The sequence below is a fragment of the Haemaphysalis longicornis genome, unplaced genomic scaffold (assembly GCF_048455015.1).
Source record: "Haemaphysalis longicornis isolate Haplotype H1 unplaced genomic scaffold, Haemaphysalis longicornis Haplotype H1 scaffold_1, whole genome shotgun sequence".
Classification (NCBI taxonomy): domain Eukaryota; kingdom Metazoa; phylum Arthropoda; class Arachnida; order Ixodida; family Ixodidae; genus Haemaphysalis; species Haemaphysalis longicornis.
The window spans coordinates 337,481,393-337,504,898 of record NW_027526203.1 but is presented as its reverse complement, the minus strand read 5'-3'; the positions used below and the strand labels follow the sequence as shown (position 1 = coordinate 337,504,898).

Sequence of the window (23,506 nt, the reverse complement as noted above, 5' to 3'; positions counted from 1 at the left end):
AGGGCTCTGGATTAATTTTGACCACCTGGGGATCTTTAGCGTGTGCCGAAATCTCTTACACGGGCGTTTTTGCTTTTCGCCTCCATCAGAAAAGCGGCTGCGGCGGCCGGGAATCGAACCCGCGACCTCGTGCTCAGCAGCGCAACGCTTTAGCCACTGAGCCACCACGGCGGGTTTTCTGGGTAGTGCAAGGTTTAGCCAAATACTCTTGATAATGTTTCCTTTCTTGAGAGGGGAAACATTGTGCAGGGGAAACTCTTATCTTAAAGTTGTGATGCTAAGAACAAGCTGCTGAATTTACCTGCTGAAGTTTTGCTGACTAAAAAGCTATTTGCTGTTTGTGCACCATCTAATTGTAGTCTGTGTTTTTTTTTTTAATTTGGTGTTTTAGAAAAGCTTTTTAGGAAAGGTCATTCAAGTAGCGGCTCTTCATTGCAAAACACTTTCCAAAAGTTCGTATTTGATTTGGTACTACCACTTTTCAGTTTGCGTTCAAATTTGCACCTAACCATCACCGTTTCATTGAAGTTAATTCAGGTCAAAGATCTCTCATTTACATTTCTTTACTGACAGGCTTGCTGAGGAAGCACTGTTGGTCATTTGAAGTAGCTCTGCGTAGTTCTATAGCTGCTTTAGCATACGTTCTTCTGTTAAATACTGTTTCTTGCAGTTTCCTCCTGATAAGTGCCTTCACGTGTTGATATATTTAAAAAAATTCTTTTGGAGGTGATCAGAAAACAGAAAAAGTTTAATTAAGGAACATCTGCATTCTCAGAACCAAAAACCTTTTCAATGTCAAACTGTTAGCTAACAGTAAATATAAATTTGCTTTGTTTAACTGTGGCGGTACACTTGACACATGGTTGACAGGTTTTGCATGCTTATTGCGATGCAATTCAAATGCCATGCAAGGATAATCAGCCAAATGCTAATTATCTGTGGTTTAAAAAAAAGGAACAAAAAACTCTCCCTTTTTGGTTTGAGCATCAAAGGTGCTAAATGATGTGTAAATTTTTTGAAATAGTATGTGCACATACCAGTATCCTGGTCTATAACATCTTGCTTACCTTTTGAGGTAGTTTGAGAAAAGAAAGAAAAAAATGAGCTCAGTAGCTTTGCGCAGGACGGTAGACAGCAACGAGGCAGCGGCTGTAATTGCTCTCTAACTACCTTCCCAAACTCGCCGCTTACAACAGCTTCTTGTGAGGCTAAAATAAGGGAACCCACTCCATCAACTGTCGCTTGCAGCCTGTGCAGGATGCAGCTGCAGAGGTCATTAGCGGATCATTGTTAAGGCCTTCTCTGCAAGGTCTTTAAGCTACTGCACTACCAAGTGGGCCGTCTGTATTTTGAGAAAAATGTCCTTGAAGTGGGCCTTCCTTAGCAGGCACGCGATCAAGCTTGAGCTGAGGGCTATGGCAAACTGTCATTTTTGCAAATGCAGAAAAGACTAAACTGAATATTGGGATCGTCACTGAGTGGCATTTTTAAGGGAGCCTGGTCGAGCATGTAGCATTGGGGAGGGCAAGAACTGTGTGCATCGTGTCTAGTTAATCAGCAACCCTCTCAGTGCCACAAGGCCTGGCTGCACTGTATGGCACAGAAGGGGTGAATGAATCTGTGGCACTTGTCAGTACAGACTCTGAAGACTGAAAGTCGGAAAGCCTGAGCATAAATGCGGTAAGCACCATAGTTGACTGTGTGCTAATGCAGAAACATAGGGATAGTTTTTCTGCGGGGCAATCTTCCAGCGCTCAGCACAAATTCATGTCCAGTTTGTAATTGGTGAGTGCTGTAATTAGTGTGTTACGTCTACAGAATGCTTGTAATGCATAAAAAGTGAGAAGAAAGCTAGCTGCCAAACAAAAATTTGGGTGTCCAGCAAATTTAGTTGGTTAGACACACAGGTGTTCTTTTTTTGTTGTTTTAGCTGTGGCAGGTTGACTCTTAAGTGCATCCCATTTCGTTCTATGCTTACATGACTGGGTGGCCACATGAACAAAAGTAATCATCTCAGAACTTTGCCTAATTATCGAGCTTTTTTTTTTTGAAGTAACTTACGAAGTACTAATCACTTCTGTTGCTGGTTCAAAGAAGTTCATATGACACCCATTTCAATTGTTCTCAAATTCTGTAGGTTAGTCTAGCAAAGGGTGCCATTCCAAGTCATGGTTGCAAAACAAACTACTAAAAATGGACCTCAAAGGCCCAGGATCATGTGTGCCTTGATCATGCACTCCTGCATGTGCTGGAGTGCTATTGTGGTTTTTCAGGCCACACAAGTGTTTAATTCAGAGCTCAGCTACTCAAGGCGCAATGGCCTTTTCCACCTTTTGGGATGTGTGCTCAAAACTAGTTATTCAGAGGGAAAATGAGTTATCAAATTCTAGGTAACGAAGTAAATTAAATTGCCATGTAGTACGTGGGGACGCAGGGCAAAAAGCACTCCTCCCCCCTACCCCCCCCCCCCCTAAAAAAAGGGAATCAGTGTTTTAGTTTATTTTTGAATTTCATTCAAGAGCTAGTAACCTAACTGTCTAAGTCATACCTAGGCCTGTGCATTATAAAGGAAGCTTTAGTTTATTCATTGCGTCGATGTGCTGCGATGAGGAGGGTGTGATTTCAAAGCATATCCACTGAAAGCCTACCCAGCCCTAGAGCAAATTGCCTGCAAGAGGATTTATATTAGGATTTATTTATTTCTCCTAATCTTCATTTATGGTGGCTGTTTTGAAAAGTGTAATCACTGCTTGTTTGTTGTTTTGTTTTGTTTTTTTTAATGCTAAAGGCTGCCAGACAAGTATAAAGTAGCCAGTAGAACACTAGCTCTAGCCTCGTTCAACTTCCTTGGAGCTGATCGTGTGGGTGTCAGTTGATGAAGTGCTTTAAATTAAATTAAATGAGCATCAAAAGCCCTGGAACGTTAGCAGTGACCACTGATAGCAATGCTTACTGCACTTTATGGGCTCTTGCTCTCAGCACTTGGTGCAGGCAACTCAAGTCTGTGAATCTGGAGCACAGGTAGTGGGGCCTGCAAGGCTGTAAAGTGGCCTGCATGAACGTATAAAAACTGCTCTTGAACCGCATGCGTTGGTGGGGGCTCTTTCTCTTTTTTTTTTTTTTTTTTTTTTGAGAATTTCTACCTGGAAAGTAAAATGAGGCTTTCTTGAATCTTTGAGTGCTGTTCATCTTTTTTCCCCCCGCCTCGCTACGTGTGTAGGAAAACAATTGTTATTGTACCGCAAAAAGATTTTGTATCCAGTTTTCGAAACCTCTTTAGTGAGGAGTACAACTGCAAACTTATTGTTTAAGAGTTCAATCCTTTCTTGTGTACACAAACAGTGTCAGGTTTCTTATGATTCAGCAGCTGCCAAACAATGGCAGCTGTGTAGTGGTCGTTCTTTCTTTTTTTTTTTTTTTTAAGAAAGTGCATAAAACTGCAAAATGGCGCCGTAGTTCTATTTCATGGGTATTTTTGGCTTTATCGCGTCCATGAAAGTGGCAAAGAGATATATACTTTCGCTTACAATAGTTTTTTTCATAAGTCTTATCTTTCAAGCTTTCGCCTCGGGAACTGGCCTCATAGCACGGCCGTGAGCCCCTTTCCCTTACTCTCCCCCGTCTCCCATTAAAAAGCCTGCATGCGTACCCTACAAATTTATAGCACCTTTCAGGAATGTAAATTTGCAGTGGAGCAGCACTTTTCTTTTTCTATGCCAGAAATAAAAACAATACTTAACACAATATGCCAGCTGCACAAATTTCAGTTGAATCGGACGTGTAGTCCGAAATTCCACCGTTTAGCCGCACATCCCCCCTGGCAACCTGATGATGGCTGTGGAGCTCTTGGAGCTCTTTGAACGCACTGGGAAGCTACTCGTACCCTGTCTACTATGTTTTCCTTTTTTTTTTTCTTTACTTTATTGCAACTAAAAAGGAAACACCACGTTTAATAGTCGGATATTTCAAGTTGAAGTTTTGCTGTGCCAAAGCTGCTCCTGGACTATGAGGGGCACAGTAGTGGAGTGCTGTGGATTAATTTTGACCACCTAGGCACCTTTAACATCGGTCAGCAGTGTCTTATTCATATATATATATATATATATATATATATATATATATATATATATATATATATATATATATATATATATATATATATATATATATATATATATATATATATATATATATATATATATATATATAAGCCCGGTTATAACGAAGTAAGCGGGAATCTGAAATTTCTTCGCTATAACCGCTTTTTCGCTATACGTATCTGGACTATTATAAGACCGCTATAATTGGGACGGGAAGTCAAGATCACTTCGTTATAACCGCTATATCGCTGTAAGTGGGTTCGTTATAAATGGGCTACACTGTATGTATATATATCTATATATATATATATACACACAGGTCACTGCTTGAAGTCATTAACCTCGGGTATGTCCCAAGTAAAAAGACATACACCAGCAGATGCTGTGTGAAGGTTTGCATTTAGGTTCTAGAGCCAAGCATAGCCAAGTGTGATAAGGTGCAGAGTAGCAGTGGGCATGGATTCGTGGAGATCCCCTTGTCATGTGCGCTGGGAATTCACATACATGGAACTGGTGGATGACTGGGGACGTGGGCAGCATTTAGGACTTAGTGGGCCCACCCCCGGGATCTTCTTCTCTGCACGCTGCCGGGTGCACTAGCCATGGGTTACTGTGTTCATTCTAATGCTTATGCAACATACTTCCTAAATGTCTCCACAGTTGCCAAGTAAATTAGATGCCTGACCGATGATTTGAAACTTGTAAGGGGCCCAGTAACCGTTAATGGCAGCATATGGATTTTTGTGTTTCCTCTGTGCCAGCTCTGTGCCTTTTGTGTGTCTGACTAGTATGTATTGCAGCCCCTCTTTGTCAACAAGAACAGTACTTTAGGGGGAATGTGTGGGTACAGTGAAATGTACGTGTACACAATATCACCATTGCTCTTGTGTAGTGTGTGTGTGTGTTTGTGTTGTTTTTTGTTGTTTTTTCGTTCGTGGAACTACAATTTATTTTCTGATAGTGCAACATATTTCATAGGCCTGCCGAAATGTTCATACTGTTAGTGCATTATGCTTAACGAGTGTGCTGGCAATGCAGTTTTGCGAGATCAGCTGAGTAACAAATGCTTTTTGGATGCCGTCGCTACTGCACTTTGCCATATTTGTAATATGGGAAGTTTGTGATATTACCGCAGCAGTTATAACTTGTTTTGTTGCGGTAGAAAAAAAAATGGCTTACCTGCATTAATGGCTAGATTACACTGAAATATCATTTATAAATGGTATTTTTTTTATGTTTTGCTCCTAATATTTTTTACCGCTAAGCTTACTTGTTTGTTTTGTAAAAAGAGAAAAATCGATGTTTGAGACGGGTGAGCGGCTGGCAATTACTGTCCCGCAAATGGAGCAGAAATTGTCACCATATAGGTGTGGGGTTGTCTAGCCCTTTTGTCCCTAGCTGCAACCCTAGAAAGCTCGTGCTGAGGCCCATCGGCAACTGCATTTGATCCACACAAAAGGGAGCATGACAGCTGTTGAGGACTTGGGCACAAATATGCAAACCCTTCACTTTTGCTGAGAAGCCAGGCAAGTGCACTTGTCAAGTATGACAATAGGTGTACGTGCACTTTTTGGGTTAAAAAATTGTTGACACCCACGTCTCATTGAAAGTTCGCAAGCTGTGGTCCCGTTTTGGTGGGTGTGAAAGAGTATGCAATGGGCAAAAAAAGAATTACCTTATGTGGTTATTGGAAAATACCCACTGGGGTTAATTAAGCTGAAGTGTTTGCCAGGCAGGCGCAAAAAGGTTAGTTTTGCTGTGATGTATGCACTTGGGGCCTGAGTTCCGTACGTATGAAAGTATGTGGTGATCCTAGTGATCCTTTTCCTTCTTGAGCTATCAATTCTTGGCCTCATGGTTGCATCTACATCGTTTGTCTGTATAGTACATCATTTTCTGAGTCCAAGTGTTGGAAGTGTGGGTCATGTGACTTACACAGTGTGCTCTTACCGGGCTTCTGCAGCAACCTTCTTGGCGCCTTTGGGGTGAAGAGAAAAGTGACGGAGCAGTCTACACGGTTTACCTTAAGAAAGTGCGATACCACCCAAGCAGCTCACTCAGCCGACATGTAAGTCTCTGGTTTGCTTTCAACATCCCCGTAACAGGTGTCGGGCTTTTGCAGTTCTTCATCTGGGAGATGCTTATATGTAGTGCAGCGCACTGTTCTGTTTGTGCTGTGCTCTACAAAATACTGCATTTTCTTGCTCTATGTTATGATTATATTTACAGAAACTTTAAAAAGTTTCTCTAAATGTACTTTGAATTCTCACATTGCAACAGGAAAAGCATAAGAAGCATTGTTGATGTTCAGAAAAATTAGAAGTACATGTCAGAAAAATTAACACTGGGTCGATTAGCTTCAGACCATTGTCTTATGGGTGCGCGTTTCCAAGGTTCAACAAGAATTGCAGCGTGGGACACCTCCTCAAGTATCTTGGTAATTTAATTAGCTACTTCAGAAAAGACTGACAACAGTATCTCTGCACAACCATTTATCTCTTAGCGCTGTTATTGGTATGCAAACAATTTTGTTTTAATGGAGTTAAGAAGGGGGAGCTGAAATAACTCTGACATGAATGTTGCTTTGTTGTAGCCATTGCCCACATCTGCCACCAATTTAGTTTAGATTAATTCCGATTACTTCATTCTTTTGAGTACTTAGCCTGTGTTGTAACAAGGCTTAACCTATTCGTGGTGCACTGGCTAACTGTTCATTTGCTGTAACTGTTGGCTGTCAGAAAATGGTTTTGTACTTAGCCAGTAGTCAAGCAACAAAAAACCGTTGAATAGAGTGGCCGGCATCAGCCACTAAAAGAATCTAGAAAAAGGGCCTTATGGGTGTATGAGTTTCCACTCCAAGGAGCAGTGGGCTCGGAAATAAAGCTCCAGCGAGCTTGACAATACTGCTGCAAGAAAAATTTATATGTGCGGCTATGTGTAGACCAGAGGTCAACTAAAGTATAGATGAGAATATATATCTTGGGCTGTGAATTTTACCACTGAGGTCAGTGGATTTTCGTCGTTACTCTTCCCCGACTTTTATTAGGTCATTTTAATGTGCGTTTTTTTATATGGCAGTGTTGGTCCCTAGATTGTGACGTTACTCCACCAAGGTTACAATGGCAAGATCACAACCTTTTCCTCACTGAGTGAACTCACATTGGAGAAATGAGAGAGAAATGTGTATCTATGGCTGAAAGAATTTTTGCTAATCTGCAGGTGTGCTTGGCATAGCAGGCAATACCTGAGGCTGAGTACTGCAGCCTTTTCGGGCCTACGTTGAGTTGATTTTTGTGATTTACAACAGAACCAAACTTCGACTGTTGCATATGCATTTCCAAAATTTGTGAGGAGTTAATCGAGGCCTTAACTGGCAGGACAGGGTAGCTTTTATTCTGAGCCATTGACTCAAACGAGGTGTACGTAAGCAAGCTTGGCTGCCTTGCACACATGCTTGCCCAGGACTCTGAGGACTTGGTGTCCCACCTGGAGTGGGAGACCGTGCGAGTGCGGGTCATCAAGGCGGGTCCCCTGGAGGCGATCGTGGCCAACCTGGCTGACGATGAGGGGGGCCTGGAGCCAACAAATGTCAACGTGTTCCTGGCCACCTATCGCTCGTTTGCCAGCCCCCAGCAAGTGCTGGATGCCTTCCAGGCCAGGTGGGCCGTTTCTTCCCCTCGGTGTGACTTTGTTTCCTAGCACGCATTGTCTGATAACCTTCAGCTTAGGATTTAGCGTGACCTGAGCACCTTCGGCCAGTCTGTACGGATTTTGTTAATGAGTCGGGAGTGTTACCAGTTGCGTTTTCCCTTCGCCATCCTCGCACGAAATGGCAGTGAGCACACACTTGGAAGCTCTCCAGGGAGCATTTAACATATTGCGATTACCTTTGTTTTATACGAACCGGGTCCGAATGGAAGCAATGGTATTATACTCAGTTACAACTCAAGAACGGCACCACCTCATGTAGTGTATCACTCCGCCAAAGCGCCGGACCCGTGACGTCAGTGCACGCGCGTTTTGAAAGGGGTTTGCTATGAATGCGTGATATCGTCTGCCTTGTCTCACGCAGTTTGTTTGTCGTCACTGGAGTCGTTTATAAGCATATTAAGTCTAAAAAATCACAGGAACGGCTCACGCCATGTTCAAAATATTCCCAGTAACGCCCTACTTGCGCCGCGCGGAGAAACATCCGGCTACGGTGATAAGGCACAGCGGCAACTTCCGGTGCCGTTCTTAAGTTGTCACCGAGTATAGTATCTGAGAAGATTAGGATAGCATCAAATTTCATTAAAAACCAGTATGATGTCGTTACAGTAGTTTACAAACAGCACATGGAGTTTTCTCTTCTGCTGCCCATTGCAGGTGAACTAATTTTCTAGTCTTCTGCTAATGGGTCAAATAATTGATTACTTGGGTTGAAAGCACAATGCAGCCACAAACAGACTTATTAGTTCGATACTAAAGATTTATTACCCTACCGGGCACTTAACCATAAGAAGTTTAAAATATAGAATTTAATATGCTGATAAAAGGTCTTGCCTACAAGGCGCACTGGAGTGGAACATTCAGAAGCACCATATTTACTCACGTAATGAGTCCACTTTTTTTTTTTTTTTAGAAATTAGGGGGGGGGGGGGGGCAGAATTCGGCAGAAATTCGGGGTAGGGTTCATCATGTGGGAAAAAGTTGCAACAGATTTTTAAAAGTTGAAATTTCATACAATAAAGATGCTTAGAGAAGCGCTGCCAAAACCTTACCTTTCCAGTAAAAACATGTAGGCAATTATATAATCAATTTCTTTTTCATTCACGACATGCTAGTGGCCCCCTGCTTGCCATTGTCCCCCTACTTGCCATCATAGCTGTCCTCTTCACTGAAGTTGCTTGCTACTTCACATTCATCATCTGCCCACGGCACGTCGTCTTCCGTGCCATCCAGGCACTCCAAAACTTTTTTTCACACAGGGAAACTTCCTTTCTTTGGGCCCACGAAACGCACGGCAATCCCTGTTCATTGCCCAAACCTCTTGTTTTCGCTTTTAGTGTACCCACACTGGGTCAACACTGAAGTGCCACCCAATAAATTTTTTTATTTTTGTTTTTATATATATATATGCTTAAACCAGGGGCATAGCGAGGGGGGTGTTTCAGTGTCAGAACACCCCCCGAAATTTATGCATTCAGAAAAATTGCAAAGAAATTGGGCATCTGGTGTAGTCTTTCTCTTTTTTTGTTTTTTTATTTCCCAGTGTCGTATAACAACCCCCAAAATATATTTCTGGCTATGCCACTGGCTTCAATGCATTCTCCACCATCTTCAGTTTAAAATTGCCTGTGTAGCTCATGTACTGGCTCATCGTACGCCGTGCTACGGGAGCACAAAAACAGGTCGGAACACAGCTGAACAACAAAACCATGGAGCGTAATGATAAGTTGCTGAACGGCACAGAGCAGGGAAGAAGTGTGGAGTACGTTTGGTGCTTTGTTCACATGTCGCACCGCTTTAATGGCATTATACGCAAGAGGGTTTGTTTTTGGTGTTTAGTAGGTGGCATTCCAATAGTGCGCAATTTTTAAATTGTGGGCCATGGCATTCACACTCGCACCTTCGGCTACTGTTCAGGTTTTTTTTTTTTTTTTTTAAAGAATGCTTTTCTAGTGTTTCTGCCTGTACTGTGGCATGATATCAAGTTACTGCAATCATCGATGGCATCAGCAACTATGTCGAAATGAAAACATATTGAGCAGTATCTTTTCTATTCCCGCTGCATTTTTTATGCAAGGTAACCAGAAAGTACAGTTTCAAGAAGAAAAGGGGGTAAGGTGGGGGGGGGGTTCATTACGCATGTGGGTTCATTACGCAAGTAAATACGGTAGTTTGAGTATCTGTCGATCTTGAATGCACAGCAAATGTTGTCCACCCAGGTGCATTTTGTGTATACCGCCCTAATGAGAATTGTGTCTGCCAACGTTTGCAAAATGCCATCCTTTCAATTTCTCATGGTGTCTACAATACTTCTTTTGTGCACAGGTTTCGGGAGCTGAAGAACAGGGATGGTGCCAAGGGCCCCAGTGCATCATCCCAACGGCACTACCAGTAATTGAACTATGCCGTTCCCATTCATTGTATAAGAGAGCTTTCAGCTTTGTTGTTGGCTAGAACCTTAGATGCGCTTCCAGAAGGCACGATGCTTTTAAGGGAGGAACTGCCGTGCCATTGGGGCCAAACTGTGCCACTGGGCATAAGCCTACAGCATGTTGCATCGGGTGTAGCCCGAAACAACCCATTTCCATTTGAACCCGTCCCACTTGAACCCATTCCTGAAACGGCCTTCCCGTTTGGCTCGTCCCGTGTGTGCCCGTTCCCAAAACGCCCTTCTCGTTTGACCGCTTTCCGTTCCAACCCGTTCCCAAAACACCTTTCCCGTTTCAACCCGCTCCCAAGACGCCCGCCTCAAATAGTTCAGATAACTTTCTCAGCTCGCAGTGCGCTTTTAGCCTCCGAAATTGCGCTGGGCAAGGTGGTGTAGGTTATTGAGCTAGTACTACAACATATTTAACTCATTTCTTGCCTAATTATTTAGCGCGGGGGCAAATTCTATTTCACCTTGACCCGAACTCTACTCGGTAGATGGCGCCACCAACACGGTTTTTTTTTTATTGCTCTACAGGCGATGGCTACAGTATTCTCAAAACAACTACAGTTATTGTGAACTACAGCATCAAAATTATGAGTGATTTGCTTTGAAACTAATTCATTAGATGTTGCTACTTGCGCCGCGGTGGCCGGAATACGCGAACCGCAAACGGTGTGCTAACCGGTAACACGGTAAATAGTGACGCAAACACGGTAGCGATATGCTAAAAGTCCCTATTAAGGACGGATAACTACCTAAATGTTTGCGTTTGCTTTTCCATGGACTGTGTGCCCGCCAATGTATTATCCGTAAAAGGTACACGCAAGAGAACAAAGCTTGGGGTGTTCTTAACGCCTGGAACAGTTCTATTTTGTTAATTCTCATCCTTTTTTTTTTTGTATGTGTTGCATATAAGTGCATGCGCATTCGTATATGCAACCGTAGGGGCTGAAACTATCACCGCTGCCGTGGAGTACGCATGCGAGCAATACGTTCCAGACCGCTCGACCAACTCAGAAGCAGACGGAAGGGTGTGCTTTCAGCTGTCTGTAATTCACCAACGCTGTACGGGGTCGGACGTAACGGAGCAACTTGCGTGTTGTTTTTTAATTGGCGCCGCGTATCGTAAAACGGACCATTGCGAAAAGGTTGCAGGTTAATAGGGCATCTGCATACTTTGGCTCCGCCAGCCGTAACGTTTTTTTTTTTTTTTTACGAGGTTAAAATAGAGTCGGACGTAAGTATAATTTCGAAAATCGCACGCCTTGGTCCGAGTCACCCGAGTCGAAACTGGGTTCGTTATTCCACGAAGAGGCTAAACGTAAAAATACGAAACGGGAAGGGCGTTTTGTACCGGGTTGAAGCAGCACGGAACAATCGAGAAGGTTCAAATGAAAATGGGTTCAAATGGGAACAGGCGAAATGGGAAAGGGCGAAAGGGAAAGGCCGTTTTGCGGCGGGTTGAAACGGGAAGGAACAAACGGGAAGGAACAAACGGGAAGGATGAAATGGGAATGGGTTCAAACGGGAACCTCCCGTTGCATCAAGAGCCTGTTTTCTCTCTCTCTCTCTCTCTCTCTCTCTCTCTCTCTCTCTCTCTCTCTCTCTCTCTCTCTCTCTCTCTCTCTCTCTCTCTCTCTCTCTCTCTCTCTCTCTCTCTCTCTCTCTCTCTCTCTCTCTCTCTCTCTCTCTCTCTCTCTCTCTCTCTCTCTCCCCTTCCCTTCCCTTCCCTTCCCTTTTTCTTCTCAGAAATCACAGCATTCCTGTGCGGGAAGCATGCGGAGCTTCCCCAGTTTGCAAAGTACGGGTAGTTAGTGGACAGGTTGAGTATTTCTGTTGGACAGAAATTTCAGTAAACACGTGAAAGTTAATTTGGCATCATTGGTAGAAACAGTTTGTGACGAGTTCAAAAATCTGCATCAGAGTTTAAAAGCAGAAGTAGGGCAACAGGATTGAGTGTGCGTCAATGTGAAGCTGTTGATTGCATGACAACTCGGTTTTAAGAGGAGGTGGTAACTGTTGCCCACTTTCTCTTGAGATGGAGCCTTGGTGGTGTGGGCGAACAGAGGTGGGGCTTTACGTGGGTAGTGTTACAGGATCGCATGTGGCGTATAATTTGAATTTGAGAAACCGGTAAGCCAGTAAGTGCACCCCTAACTTGTTAACAGCACAGCACTGCTAATGTCAGGTGACAGGCCAAGGGTGCGACAACATGCAAGTCTGTCCTGAGTGTAGTTAAAGTTCAGGCTGGGTTTGAAAACTCGCATTAGTTGTGTGAGAGGCACTGAGAATTTTTCTTAAAGCACAGGGTAAAGTGAAATTTTTAAAAAGGTGACTTTTTTTTCTTCGCGATTGGGGAAGTTCACCTCGTTATGCACATTTTTTATAATCACACTTATCTTGGAAGGTTGTACTTCTGGCTCAAAAACAGTTTTTCCGTAAGCAAGTAGTAAGTGACCACGTCTCATTTTAGAATGTGCTCTGTGTTTATTGTCATTTTTTCCATCAAGAAACTCCCAGCTCCAGATCAAAATGCTAGTCTGGAGCCAGCTGTATTAATAAATTTTTTTGGCAACCATTTCATGGCTGATTTTTAGCCAAGGCAATCCAAAAACGCTGTGCACGTTTTTTCCACATTTGTGCTTCGGAGCCGTGCGCCAAAAGTTTTCATTGGGCTTCACACTCTCAAAGTTGCAACATTGGATGCTGTTCTTTATTCATGATGGTAGCATCGCATGATCCAGCATTTCGAAATCATTCGGATTGAACCCTGGGTGCAGCACCATCACCAAGTGGCTAAAAGAGGTTGACCACAAGCAAAGATATTTCGCGAACAGAGCTGCACGACAGCTTACAAAATAAGCAAGGCAGGACAGATGACAGGCTGAAAAGCAAAAAAATGACTTCGGCGGTGATTGCAAAGCTGGTGCTTACTAAATAAATGACTTGAGTGATATTTGTGGCAAAAAGTATTGCTTTTCACCTCTTTTCTTACTTTAAACTCAATTGTCTGAAAAGTGTTTTTCATTACATAGGTACCATGATTTTCTATACCTTCCAGGATAACCAGCTGATTCTTTTTTCCTGTTATCTACATAAATTGTCACATCTACTGTGCCAGAATTGAAAATATGCACGTAACTGTTTTTTGGTACAGAATTTTCAATATGTAAATTAAGCCAAAATGTAGGTACTGATGGCAAAAAATTATTAAATATTTAAATTATACTTATTTCAATATTTCTGGTACAGTTAGAAGAGCCCAAAATGTGAAATAAAATGATGTACACATTATGTAGATACCTTTAGTAGGTGCTGAGAAAAATGTACCTCAAAATGGCCCAAAATGCGTGGGAAGTAAAGGCTTAGCCTGTTCCCTTAAATGGACTAGTGCTACACCGACTGGAGTTTACTTTGCCTATGTTACTTTACTGTAATCTACTTTATCCAAGTATGCTGTCTGTTCTGATGAAGTTTGCAACAGTTTAGTTAATCACTTCTGTTAGCAAAAATCCGCACATCCGCACTGTGCAGAACATTTCAGTTACTGAGCCATCTTCACCGCGTGACTGCTCCCTTGTGAAAGCTTGCTGGCATCAACTCAGACTCGTGTGCACCAGTTGTCCGCAGTAATGGTTCTAATTTTGAGTGTGAAGGTGACTGTGCATTGCCAGAATGAGTTCTGCCAGTGGAAGTATTTTGAACTGGCACTGAATGTCAGGAGGGGCCTGCCCACCAAGTTTTATTTTCAACTTCGAGCAGATCTCTTGCCCTTGCGTGCTTGTTTGGGAATTATTTGAATAAAGTATTCTACTGAATTAGTATTTGCTAAACTATTTGACTGACACTGAGTTTTGCGAAGTTTGCCTAAGTGACATTGCTGGGAGAGTCCTGAGCACACGGTACAAGTGAACGAGAGAGTGGAACCCCCTGCTCCGGCTTCCCCCCCCCCCAGGGCCCTGGTGCAGACGCTGGTGGTGTGGCTGGACATGTACCCCGAGGACCTGTACGAGCCACCCCAGTTCTCGGTTCTCCACCAGCTGGTGGCCCTGGGCCAGCTGGAGCCCGGCTGCAGCCTGGAGCTTCGGGCGAAGCACCGGCTGCAGCAGTTCCTCGAACGGGACCCCGAGAAAGGTGGGTGGGGCTGCTGGGTGGGAGCGGGTTGGGGAGAGCGGGCCAGCTGGAGTGAGGGTGCATGGTTGCTTCCCCCCCTCCGCAGAGGGGCCTTTTTTCAAGCCGCCGCCCTGGGGCACGGTGTTCGGGAACACCTGGCCAGGTGCCCAGGCTCGGGCCCAGGTGGCTGGTGGGCCGCTCTGGCTGCAGGACCTGGCAGAGGAGCACATAGCCCAGCAGCTGACCTGGATGGACGCGGTGAGCCTTCCTCCTTTCTTTTCATTCCTGCCTCATTGTTTCATTGGGGACGTGTACCCTGGTCCCGTGCCTCAGGGATTGGTTCTGTGGGCAGGAAACAGAAAATTGGCACGCTACCTACAGTCCCCGTGCAAGCAGCTATTTGCAGGGTGGAGGGAAAAACTAATGGGGGGTGGTGAAATCTTTGTGCTGCTCATGGAATCACTGGTTTGGCAGAAACATAAAATAAAATTGCAACTTGTGCAATTTTACACTCACATGTTGAAGAATCTCAGGTAGTCAAAATTAGTTTTCTTCCACTTAAGTGTGCATGGTGTAGCCTCAGCACATTAACTCTTTTGTTACCGCGGAAAAATGGCCGATTTTGAGTGCTTCCACAAAACATTTTTTTTTTCTTCTCTTGAGCTAGTGGACGCATTTAGCATTGCTATGTGTGAAATTGTAGTTTATACATTGCTCTTTCAAACATGTAACAGCAGTTTTGTGAAAGGTACAAATATTTGCAGTTTATTGGTCAAATAACCAGAAAAAAAATGCACAAAAAAGTATACGTACAACACATATAGGCCATTGTACTGAGCCTAAAAATTATTTTGAGAATTGTAAGATATACAAGTTGTTTCTTGGTTTGTGAGCTATGATTCAATGTATACATCAACGCTGTACACCAAGTTTTGGATTTTTGTGGGCCCAACAACCTAGCGGCCCTGACGGCTGTGCCACTCCGCGAAGCCACTTGAGTGTAAGTCGGTCTCTCTAAAATATGCATCCAAGCATACTTGCTTGTGTTCTCACACAAAATTCTTATCACTTCTGTGGTAAAAAACAACAACAAAAAACGGCGCTCTTGAGAAGCGGTGCACGTCGCTCTGCAGCGCTAATTTGGCATGAGCGCCACCTTGAAGGGGATAACGCAATATGGCATGGTGCATTTGGCAAAATATCCCCACCGCACATTGTCCACACCCTACACATGAAAGTAAAATTCGGTCGTCAGATAGGAAGCCCATTTTGTGTATAAATACAGCGCAAAGTCAAAAACGAACCTTACCCCCAGCACTTGTCGGAGTCTGAAGCCGTTGAATGGGAGCGTCTTTATCAGAACTAAAAGCTGACGAACCCACGCCATTGCTGGAGTCATCACTGCTTCTGAGGTAAGAAAAATCAGAAGTCCCTGCCACAGCTATCCGCTTTTGCAGAGCACGCTGTGAAGTGGGCGCCATTTTCGCGCAACTTGCCGCTTTCGCAGGTTCAAATGTCACTTTCGACACCGTCTCAACACGCGAACTGTAAACAAACGATAATGAAATCGAAAAAGGAGTTGCCAATAAACGCTCCAGATGGCGTTAGTTGTCCGCAAGGCGCCATTTTTAGCCTTCGCGGGATGTTTGAAATCGTCAGAACTCTGTGTCCGATGGCCTATGGTGCAGTAAGGGAAGAGTCGAGCTCCAAATGTGAAACGGTCTTTAAAAGCAAGTACTACTGGCAAATAGTGGATTCTTTTGCCACAAGCCGATGTATCAACCTTGCATCGGATATAATAGGAGAGGAACTGGTCATGTTAAAGAGGTACGATCTTTTCTACTTAGCCTATTAGATTACATGTTGCCCAGAGTCAGAAATGATTACCGAAACCAACTCACAGCAATTTTTTTTTTTTGTATTTATCGGCAAACCTGCAGGTGACAAAGTGGTTGATTTTTGTGTTACAGACTGTATTCCTGAAACGTCCAGGCTGCACGGAAATGGGACATTTGCAGACATCAGTGCAGGGACTATTCTTATGCTTGCTGTGCATGTTAAAAGAGCAAAGTTAAAAAAAAAAAAAAGACTAGCACAAGGGATTGTTGAGAAGAGCGGCAAAATCTTGATGCAAAAGAATACGCTGCTGGCAAGAGGTGCTGGATTTTTCAATTTTAGGGGAGGTCTGGTCGGCATGCCTTGACACGGTGACAATGCTTGCCTTAAAGGGACACTGAAGTGAATTTGTCAAGCTCCCTTTTTTGCTTGGACTGCGTAGACTGGCTCAAATTAGCACACTTTTCATCGTTTATCCGGTTCACAAATCGGTAATTATTTTACAAAGCGCGAAAGAAGAAAAACTACCATGCGCGGTTTGCGGCGGCCGCACCAACTAAAGCTGTGACGTTAGGAGGAGCGAGCACCGTGATTGGACGATGCCCAAGGTGAGCAACCAAACAAGTTTCGGTTTCGGTTTCGGTTCTGTAAAACACAGCTGGTGGCGTTGTTGGACGGGCATTCTCAATAACGCAGTAATCATCGTACCGCGCTTCTGCCATGTTGTCAGCTGTGGAAATGCATAAAGATAAGCCTCCCAGGACGGCTTGGAATCGTAGCATTCACTAGCCGAGGCCTACGCAGTGCATGGACGCCCTCCGCGTACCCACAGACGCCCAAATGTCATGCGCTTTTCCCCCATATTTGGAGCTTGCCTCACTCATGCCTGTACCGTAAAAAGCGTGTTCGCACCAGGCCAAGGGTCTGTTCATTCTGGCCTGTGCCCACTGCCCGCAAGCAGTCGGTGCTTATGGCAACAGCACGCCAACGAGAACTCGCTAGCGCGCCAGTGCCAGCCTGCGCGCGTTCTGTGAACTAGTTCGTGGAGCCATGAACGTTGCGGCCCAAAAAAAAGGTGAACTCAATGTAGAAAACATCGGCAGAAAACGAAAAAGTTAACGTACAAAAAAAAAGCACGTACCCGCGGGGACTCGAACTCGTGACTTGCAAAACACTTGCGACAACACACCTAGCGCCCCTGACCACTAGGCCACGAGACCGGCTCAGCCGACCTTGGTAATATAAGGTATATATTGTACAACACGTTTACACTTTTATTTAGTTTGGGCATTTCAAGCAGCTTAGGTGACTATTTGTTGTATTGCGCTCGTGCAGTAAGCGTACCCCGAGTTTCCACAATAGCTCACGTCTAGCAATTGCATTTCGTAGACGGAAAAGCGTTCGCAGATGCGTAGTCGTGCTGCTGACCGCTGTGGTTGTTCGCCCAGCGCAAAAAAGTGCTTCCCGCACCCTAGTTTTACGCCGTACGGTAAAAATAGCAGTTGATTTGATTTCCTTAGTACCTATATTGACTTCGCTGACTCTTCTCCCACCTTCAAGAGGCCTTATATTTTCCTACTGGCGTACCAGTCAGCGAAGCGCCGCATGTGCGCTTGTGCAGCGCTTGTGTGAAGCGACCTTGACTTGGAGCTAGATACAGTGTACAAACTAACCAAGTAAAGAAAGGCACATTCTTCCATTCACAAACGTGTCCTGGCTTCGTTTCAACTGAGCGAACGAATTGCGACGACCCGTCGGCGGCCGGCGGACGAAACGCTGGGCCGACTGACTTTGTCTGAAGGCCGGGGAGCCGTGCAGTAGCGCAGCCAATTGCGAGCTCGGCACCTCCTGACGTCACACGAAAACGCCACAGAAAATGGGCGAGCGTAAAGAGAGGAGGACAGCATTTTCGAATTATGTTTTCTACTATATAAAATCGCGTAAACGCGCCCAGAGTGGTCGAAACTTGGCCTGGGGACTCCGGGCTACAATTTGCGCTAGTAATCCCGCAATGTTTACATATCACTTCAGTGTCCCTTTAACACGTTCCTGTGGCTAAATGGAAAGTGAGACAAGCATGCTTGCCTGCAATAAACGGATGCGTGATAATGATGAAAGTGGGTGCTAGCTACCGACATACAGTAAAACCTCGTACGAGAGACCCTCAAGGGACCTGGGAAACGTGTCTCTTGTAACCGAGGTCTCGGGTATGTAATGTTGCTAACATAACGAACACAGGGAAACCAACCAAACCTGTCTTTATTCAAATGTCTCCTGTAACCAAGTGTCTCTTGTAACAGTCTCTTGTAATGAGGTTCTCTCCACCCGCCGCGGTGGCTCAGTGGCTAAGGCGTTGCGCTACTGAGCACGAGGTCGCGGGTTCGATTCCCGGCCGCGGCGGCCGCTTTTCTGATGGAGGCGAAAAGCAAAAACGCCCGTGTGTACGAGATTTCGGCGCATGTTAAAGATCCCCAGGTGGTCAAAATTAATCCGGAGCCCTCCACTACGGCGCGCCTCATCGCCTGCGTTGCGTCGGCGCGTTAAAACGCTACAATCAATCAAATCAATCAATCAATGTAATGAGGTTCTACTGGGGTGGATAAAAATGTGTAACCTGTCAACGTATTGCGTGGAGCATGTTTGTTAGCAGAAAAGTGCAATCGCAGCGTTGCTGCGCATGACGACCCCGCAGGGGAGGAGGGAGGTGGGAACTCTATTAGCATTGCTGGCCAGTGGACCCCCCCCTGACAAGATTATGACATCCTGAATTTGTGTGGCTTAAAGTTGACAGCTTCCTGCCTGCCGACATTTCTCTGAAACAGGACACTTGTCTCTCGCTCGCTAAAGCAGTGCACTGTCAAAATGCGAAAAAATTTCCTTGTAAGCAATAACTGTAAGCTGTATGCCAACAGCCTGGTGCTTCTGTTGTTAGTGTATTCCTGCACACCACTAGAACACATATCAAGATTTTGTTGCTTTGGTTGATGGTTACTGCGCTAATCTTTTTGTGCCGACTGTACTTTTAACCAATAATGTGTGCAGTTTTACCCATTGAAAAACTTGTGGGACTCCATTGTCGCTGATACCTTGGTGTATTAAAGATGGCACGTCACGCTGCCTCTGCCCTCCCCACCCCCCTCTCCTTCTCTTTCCTGCAGCAACAGAGTGGCAATTTTTAGAGATCTAAATAAGGTTCGTCTTATTGGTGCAACTGTTACAGTTAAACCCCTTTATAAGAGACAAGTACCGGGAAGCAGTTTCTGTCTCTTATATGAGAGGTCTTTTATAAGCAGGGTACCATGTTTTCGCTTACTGATCAACACCTACAGTGGAATCTCGGTGATACGAATTCGGTTGATACGAATTTCGTTGTGATACGAATTTTTAAAATTCCCCGGCGAAAATGCATTGTATGCAATGTAAAAAAATTCGGTTGATCCGTACGCATTTATCACCTGGTGCGGGTGATACGAACACGGGAGCCGCGAGCAGACGACTGCGGCGTGGACGGGAGGCGGGAGTGTTGGTGTGGCCGTGCGGCCTTGGTTGCGCGCGGGCACAAAAGCATGGAGCGTGAACCGCATGGAGCGTTTTCTGCTCGCGAAAACGCGCCGCGCTTGCCACAGGCGCGCTGACCCTGCCGCGTAACCACCTGCACGCGCCGCGGCCGGCGGCGGCAACATGGCGGCGGCTTCGGCCGCGAAGTGGTGTCGGGAGCTCGAGCGACCGCTACTAAGCGCTCTCTAAAATATCGCTCAAGGCACGCACGAAGTTGCTTGAGCGGTAAAGGAGCTTATAATGTAGGTGAAAACGGTACTATAAAACATCATCCGCGCCGGTAGTGAAAGCGCCCATTCAATATCTGCTGGGGTGTTAGGCCTAAACATCTCCGGCGGGGCCACCGGGCTGTCCGGAGCGTTTTCAAACTGCCGCCATGAAGAGCGCACCCCGCCATTGGCGCAAGTCTGCAGGCTCCTCCCACTGCCGCTCGCGTCGGGCGTCATTTTCCGAGCGAGGTAGCATCTGTCGCGGGGGCGAAATCGTCATCGCGGGCGTGAAAATAATGCGTGCGCAACGCCGACGTGCACGAATCGCATGCGGTTCGCGTGCGCAAGTCGCGTCGAAGGTGAGCACGCGTTCTTTTGACTCCCGCGTTGACGATTCGGGCCGGCACCCCGGCGCCAGCCTCTGCTGGGGTGGTACCTCTGCCCACGGCCGGGCTAGAGCGGCCGCGTGCGCACGTTGGCATCGACACAGCGCGCGTCGCCGCCCTACCCCGGCCGTGCTCAGCCTTGGTTGCCGCCAACGTTGCCGCGAACGGCCGTGGGAGGAGCCTCATGAGTCATGACTTGCGCCAATGGGGAGACGTGTGCCTCATGGCGGCAATTTCGAAGCGCTCGCAGCAGCTTGCTGGGCCACCTCCGCGGCGCATATTTGGCGCGGATGATATTTTATAGCGCAGTTTTCTCCCACTTTATGAGCTCTTCCCCGCATGAGCACTTGAGTTTACACCTTGAGCTGTGTTTTAACAAAAGGTTACGAGCGGTCGCTGAACTACTTGCAGGGCTCGCAAGCTTGGATGTTCCCTGTCTTCCCTATAGGCGGCGTAAAAATCGACGCCCCACGTGACCAACCTTGACCAACCTAAAGCGCTGTTTTCGACCATCAAGCCCACCAGACGGCGCAGGCAAAATGTTACTTTTGGTATAGAATACAAAACATTCATTCCGTGACTCAAAGAGCCCACACAGTTCGCTTACAATGTGTTATTTAAAAATACTATTAACAAGTTCCGCATCAAACATCCGTTGAGCAAAAATGTACGCAACTTTTTACGAACAGCCGACTGGTGCACCACCTTGTTTCTGAATTCGCAACCACAAAGCCGCCAATTCAAATTGAAACCGCTGCAACGGCCGACCGTTTCAATGTGCGCGGAGCACCGGTTTCGTGACTGTTATTGCTGTTATGTGCTTTTGCGTCCATCAGTTGTTGAGAGGACTGGCAAAACACGAGAATTGAGTGCTTGTGGAATGACAAATGTGGGAAATTCCGCATCGGAAGGCAGCTGTCGAGGCCAGAATATTCGATTCTTCAAACAGAAGGTGAGTGTTATGCACTCCGCTAGAAAGACGGTGCAAAGGAAACCGTTGTCGCCGTCAATACTTCATTTGTGCCCTTCGTTCGAAATCTTAGCGCAAGTGAACGAGTTGTTATGGCAAAAAAAAAAAATGTTGTCACGAAAGCGACGTACAATTGCAGCGATCGAAATGAAATGATGTCCTGGCCTCTGTAAACTTGCGGATGTCAATAAACGATTTGTTCTCACTTGCTGCTCACTGTGGTCTGTGCCAGTCGAGGCCATCTGGTCACCTGGCGTAACATCACTTCACTAGCGCGGCGCAAGTAAACACGCGACCAGCGTGCCAGCCAGGAGCCAGCAGGAGCAGCCACGGCCGGACTCGACGCCCCTTTCGCGCGCGGGAGGAGGAGAGTCGAGTCCGGCCGTGGAGCAGCGAGCCGGCGGCCGCCGTGCGAGGGCAGCCATGTTATTAAGGAGCTCAAGCGGCCTGTGCAAAAAGCATCCGCCATGTTTACAAAGCCGTGTTTACAGCGCCATCAAGCGGGCGTACTGGGTAGTTCACGACGCCGCCACTACGCTTTTTCTGGCACTACAGGCAAAGCTAGACCTTTGCTTCTCTAAAATCCTCCCTGTTCTGTGCTACTTGCACCTCTTCAGGGCAACAGCCGACGCCATGTTGCCGCCGCCTGTCACATGCGCGGCACTATTCCATTTTTTCTCGTTTTCTGATGATACGAATTTTCGGGTGATACGAATATTTTTGCCGCCCCTTGAGATTCGTATGACCGAGATTCCACTGTAGTTCATTATAGGTGCCCTAAGACTAAACCAAGCTGTTCAAATTCTGCGCGTGCAACCATATTCGTGCGTCCTGCAAAGTTTTGCGAGTGCAAGCCTATCTTGAACAGATCACAACATGCCGCAGAATGGCTGGTGCAAGGGCTCCTTGCTGTTGGCGTGATTCAAACTTCGGCGGTGGCAGACGCAGTGAGTTGAGACTTGCCTGAAGGACGTGCGTGCCACATCGGAGACCTCTTTTCTCCTCCGTCTCAGACTCGGCATGCGCCGCTACTACCAAGCCCTCATGAACTCTGGAAGCCCTCATGAACTCTGGAAAGAGTGTTGTGCGTGTCTGTACTATGTTCGCGCCATGTGCAAAAAGCAGGGGGACTGTGCGCTTTGGGCATAAATACGGGGTCCCGAGCGCAGAAGTTTATTTGTTTTGGAGCAGCGAATCAGTGCTGTCACTCTGCTCAAGTCCTGTACTGTAACCTCGTCCGTAAGGGTATTGTTCTTGTATTGCTTCGGCTCATCTCTCGCCATGTAGTAAACAAGTTAAGTTTGCCTTCGGCTTCTTGTCGTCGTCACCAAGGCAGCAACTTTTGCTGGCCGCTCGACCACCACGCTACCTCACATGACGGAGGCGACGGAGCCCGGTTCGGGGACGCCTTCCCGTATGCAACGACCGTTGCCAGCAGTGGGATTGCAACTTCGTAACAAAGCGCTAAAGGACGCTACCGTGTTAAAAAAGGGTTTATTATAATTTGTTTTGCCACCAGAATTTATAAAATGAGTCTGCATCTTTGATTCATGACTATTTGCACTGTTTTTCACAGCAGCTTCTTCAAGCTTTCTATTCTTTGGCTGTTGGCAGAAGGAGCATTGTAGATGTTGAGCTTCTTCTGATGTGGGGTCTGGCTATTCATGCTTGAAGACTCAACATCGACGATGCTTCTTGATAGGGAGTTACGCAATCGGGAGACCCCACCGCACGCTCCAGGTATTCTTGGCTCACGCAGAACCCCACATGTGCGGTCGCACTTGTACACTTGGTGGTAGGCTTTAACCACTTGTGTACGTTGCATTTTTATTGCCGCCGCTTCTCATCATCATTTCATAGCTGAATGAACCACTCTGCATTTGCTAAAGTTATAATAAATAGCCACTGCATGCGTCTGTCGTTCCCCTTTGTTTCCACAATGGACACAACTGCAGTTTGCTAAGGGTGGCACCGCATGTGAAGGTAAAATGTCTGTTACAAGTTAGATTGTGGACCAAAATTCAAGGATAACTTGTGCTCTATAACCAACCATCTTCTACATCCGATGTCTCTTATAAAAGAGGTCAAAGTACTGGGAAAGATGGGGTGGCCAACCATGTGGGTGAATAGTGTGTCTCATACCCGATTGTCTCACATCCATGTCACTTATAACGAGGTTCAACTGTAATGAGACA

At 45.9% G+C, this 23,506-nt stretch overlaps 1 protein-coding gene across 1 annotated transcript in view; it reads left to right on the top strand.

Moving 5' to 3' along the window:
* Rgl (Ral guanine nucleotide dissociation stimulator-like) overlaps positions 1-23,506 on the top strand; it is a 60,222-nt gene that overhangs the window by 4,828 nt on the left and 31,888 nt on the right. Inside the window, exons 2-6 of the mRNA XM_077684257.1 lie at positions 6,064-6,168; positions 7,563-7,759; positions 10,134-10,199; positions 14,195-14,373; positions 14,459-14,610. Of these exons, the coding sequence (XP_077540383.1) occupies positions 6,064-6,168; positions 7,563-7,759; positions 10,134-10,199; positions 14,195-14,373; positions 14,459-14,610 (699 nt within the window). The remainder of the gene's footprint in view (positions 1-6,063; positions 6,169-7,562; positions 7,760-10,133; positions 10,200-14,194; positions 14,374-14,458; positions 14,611-23,506) is intronic.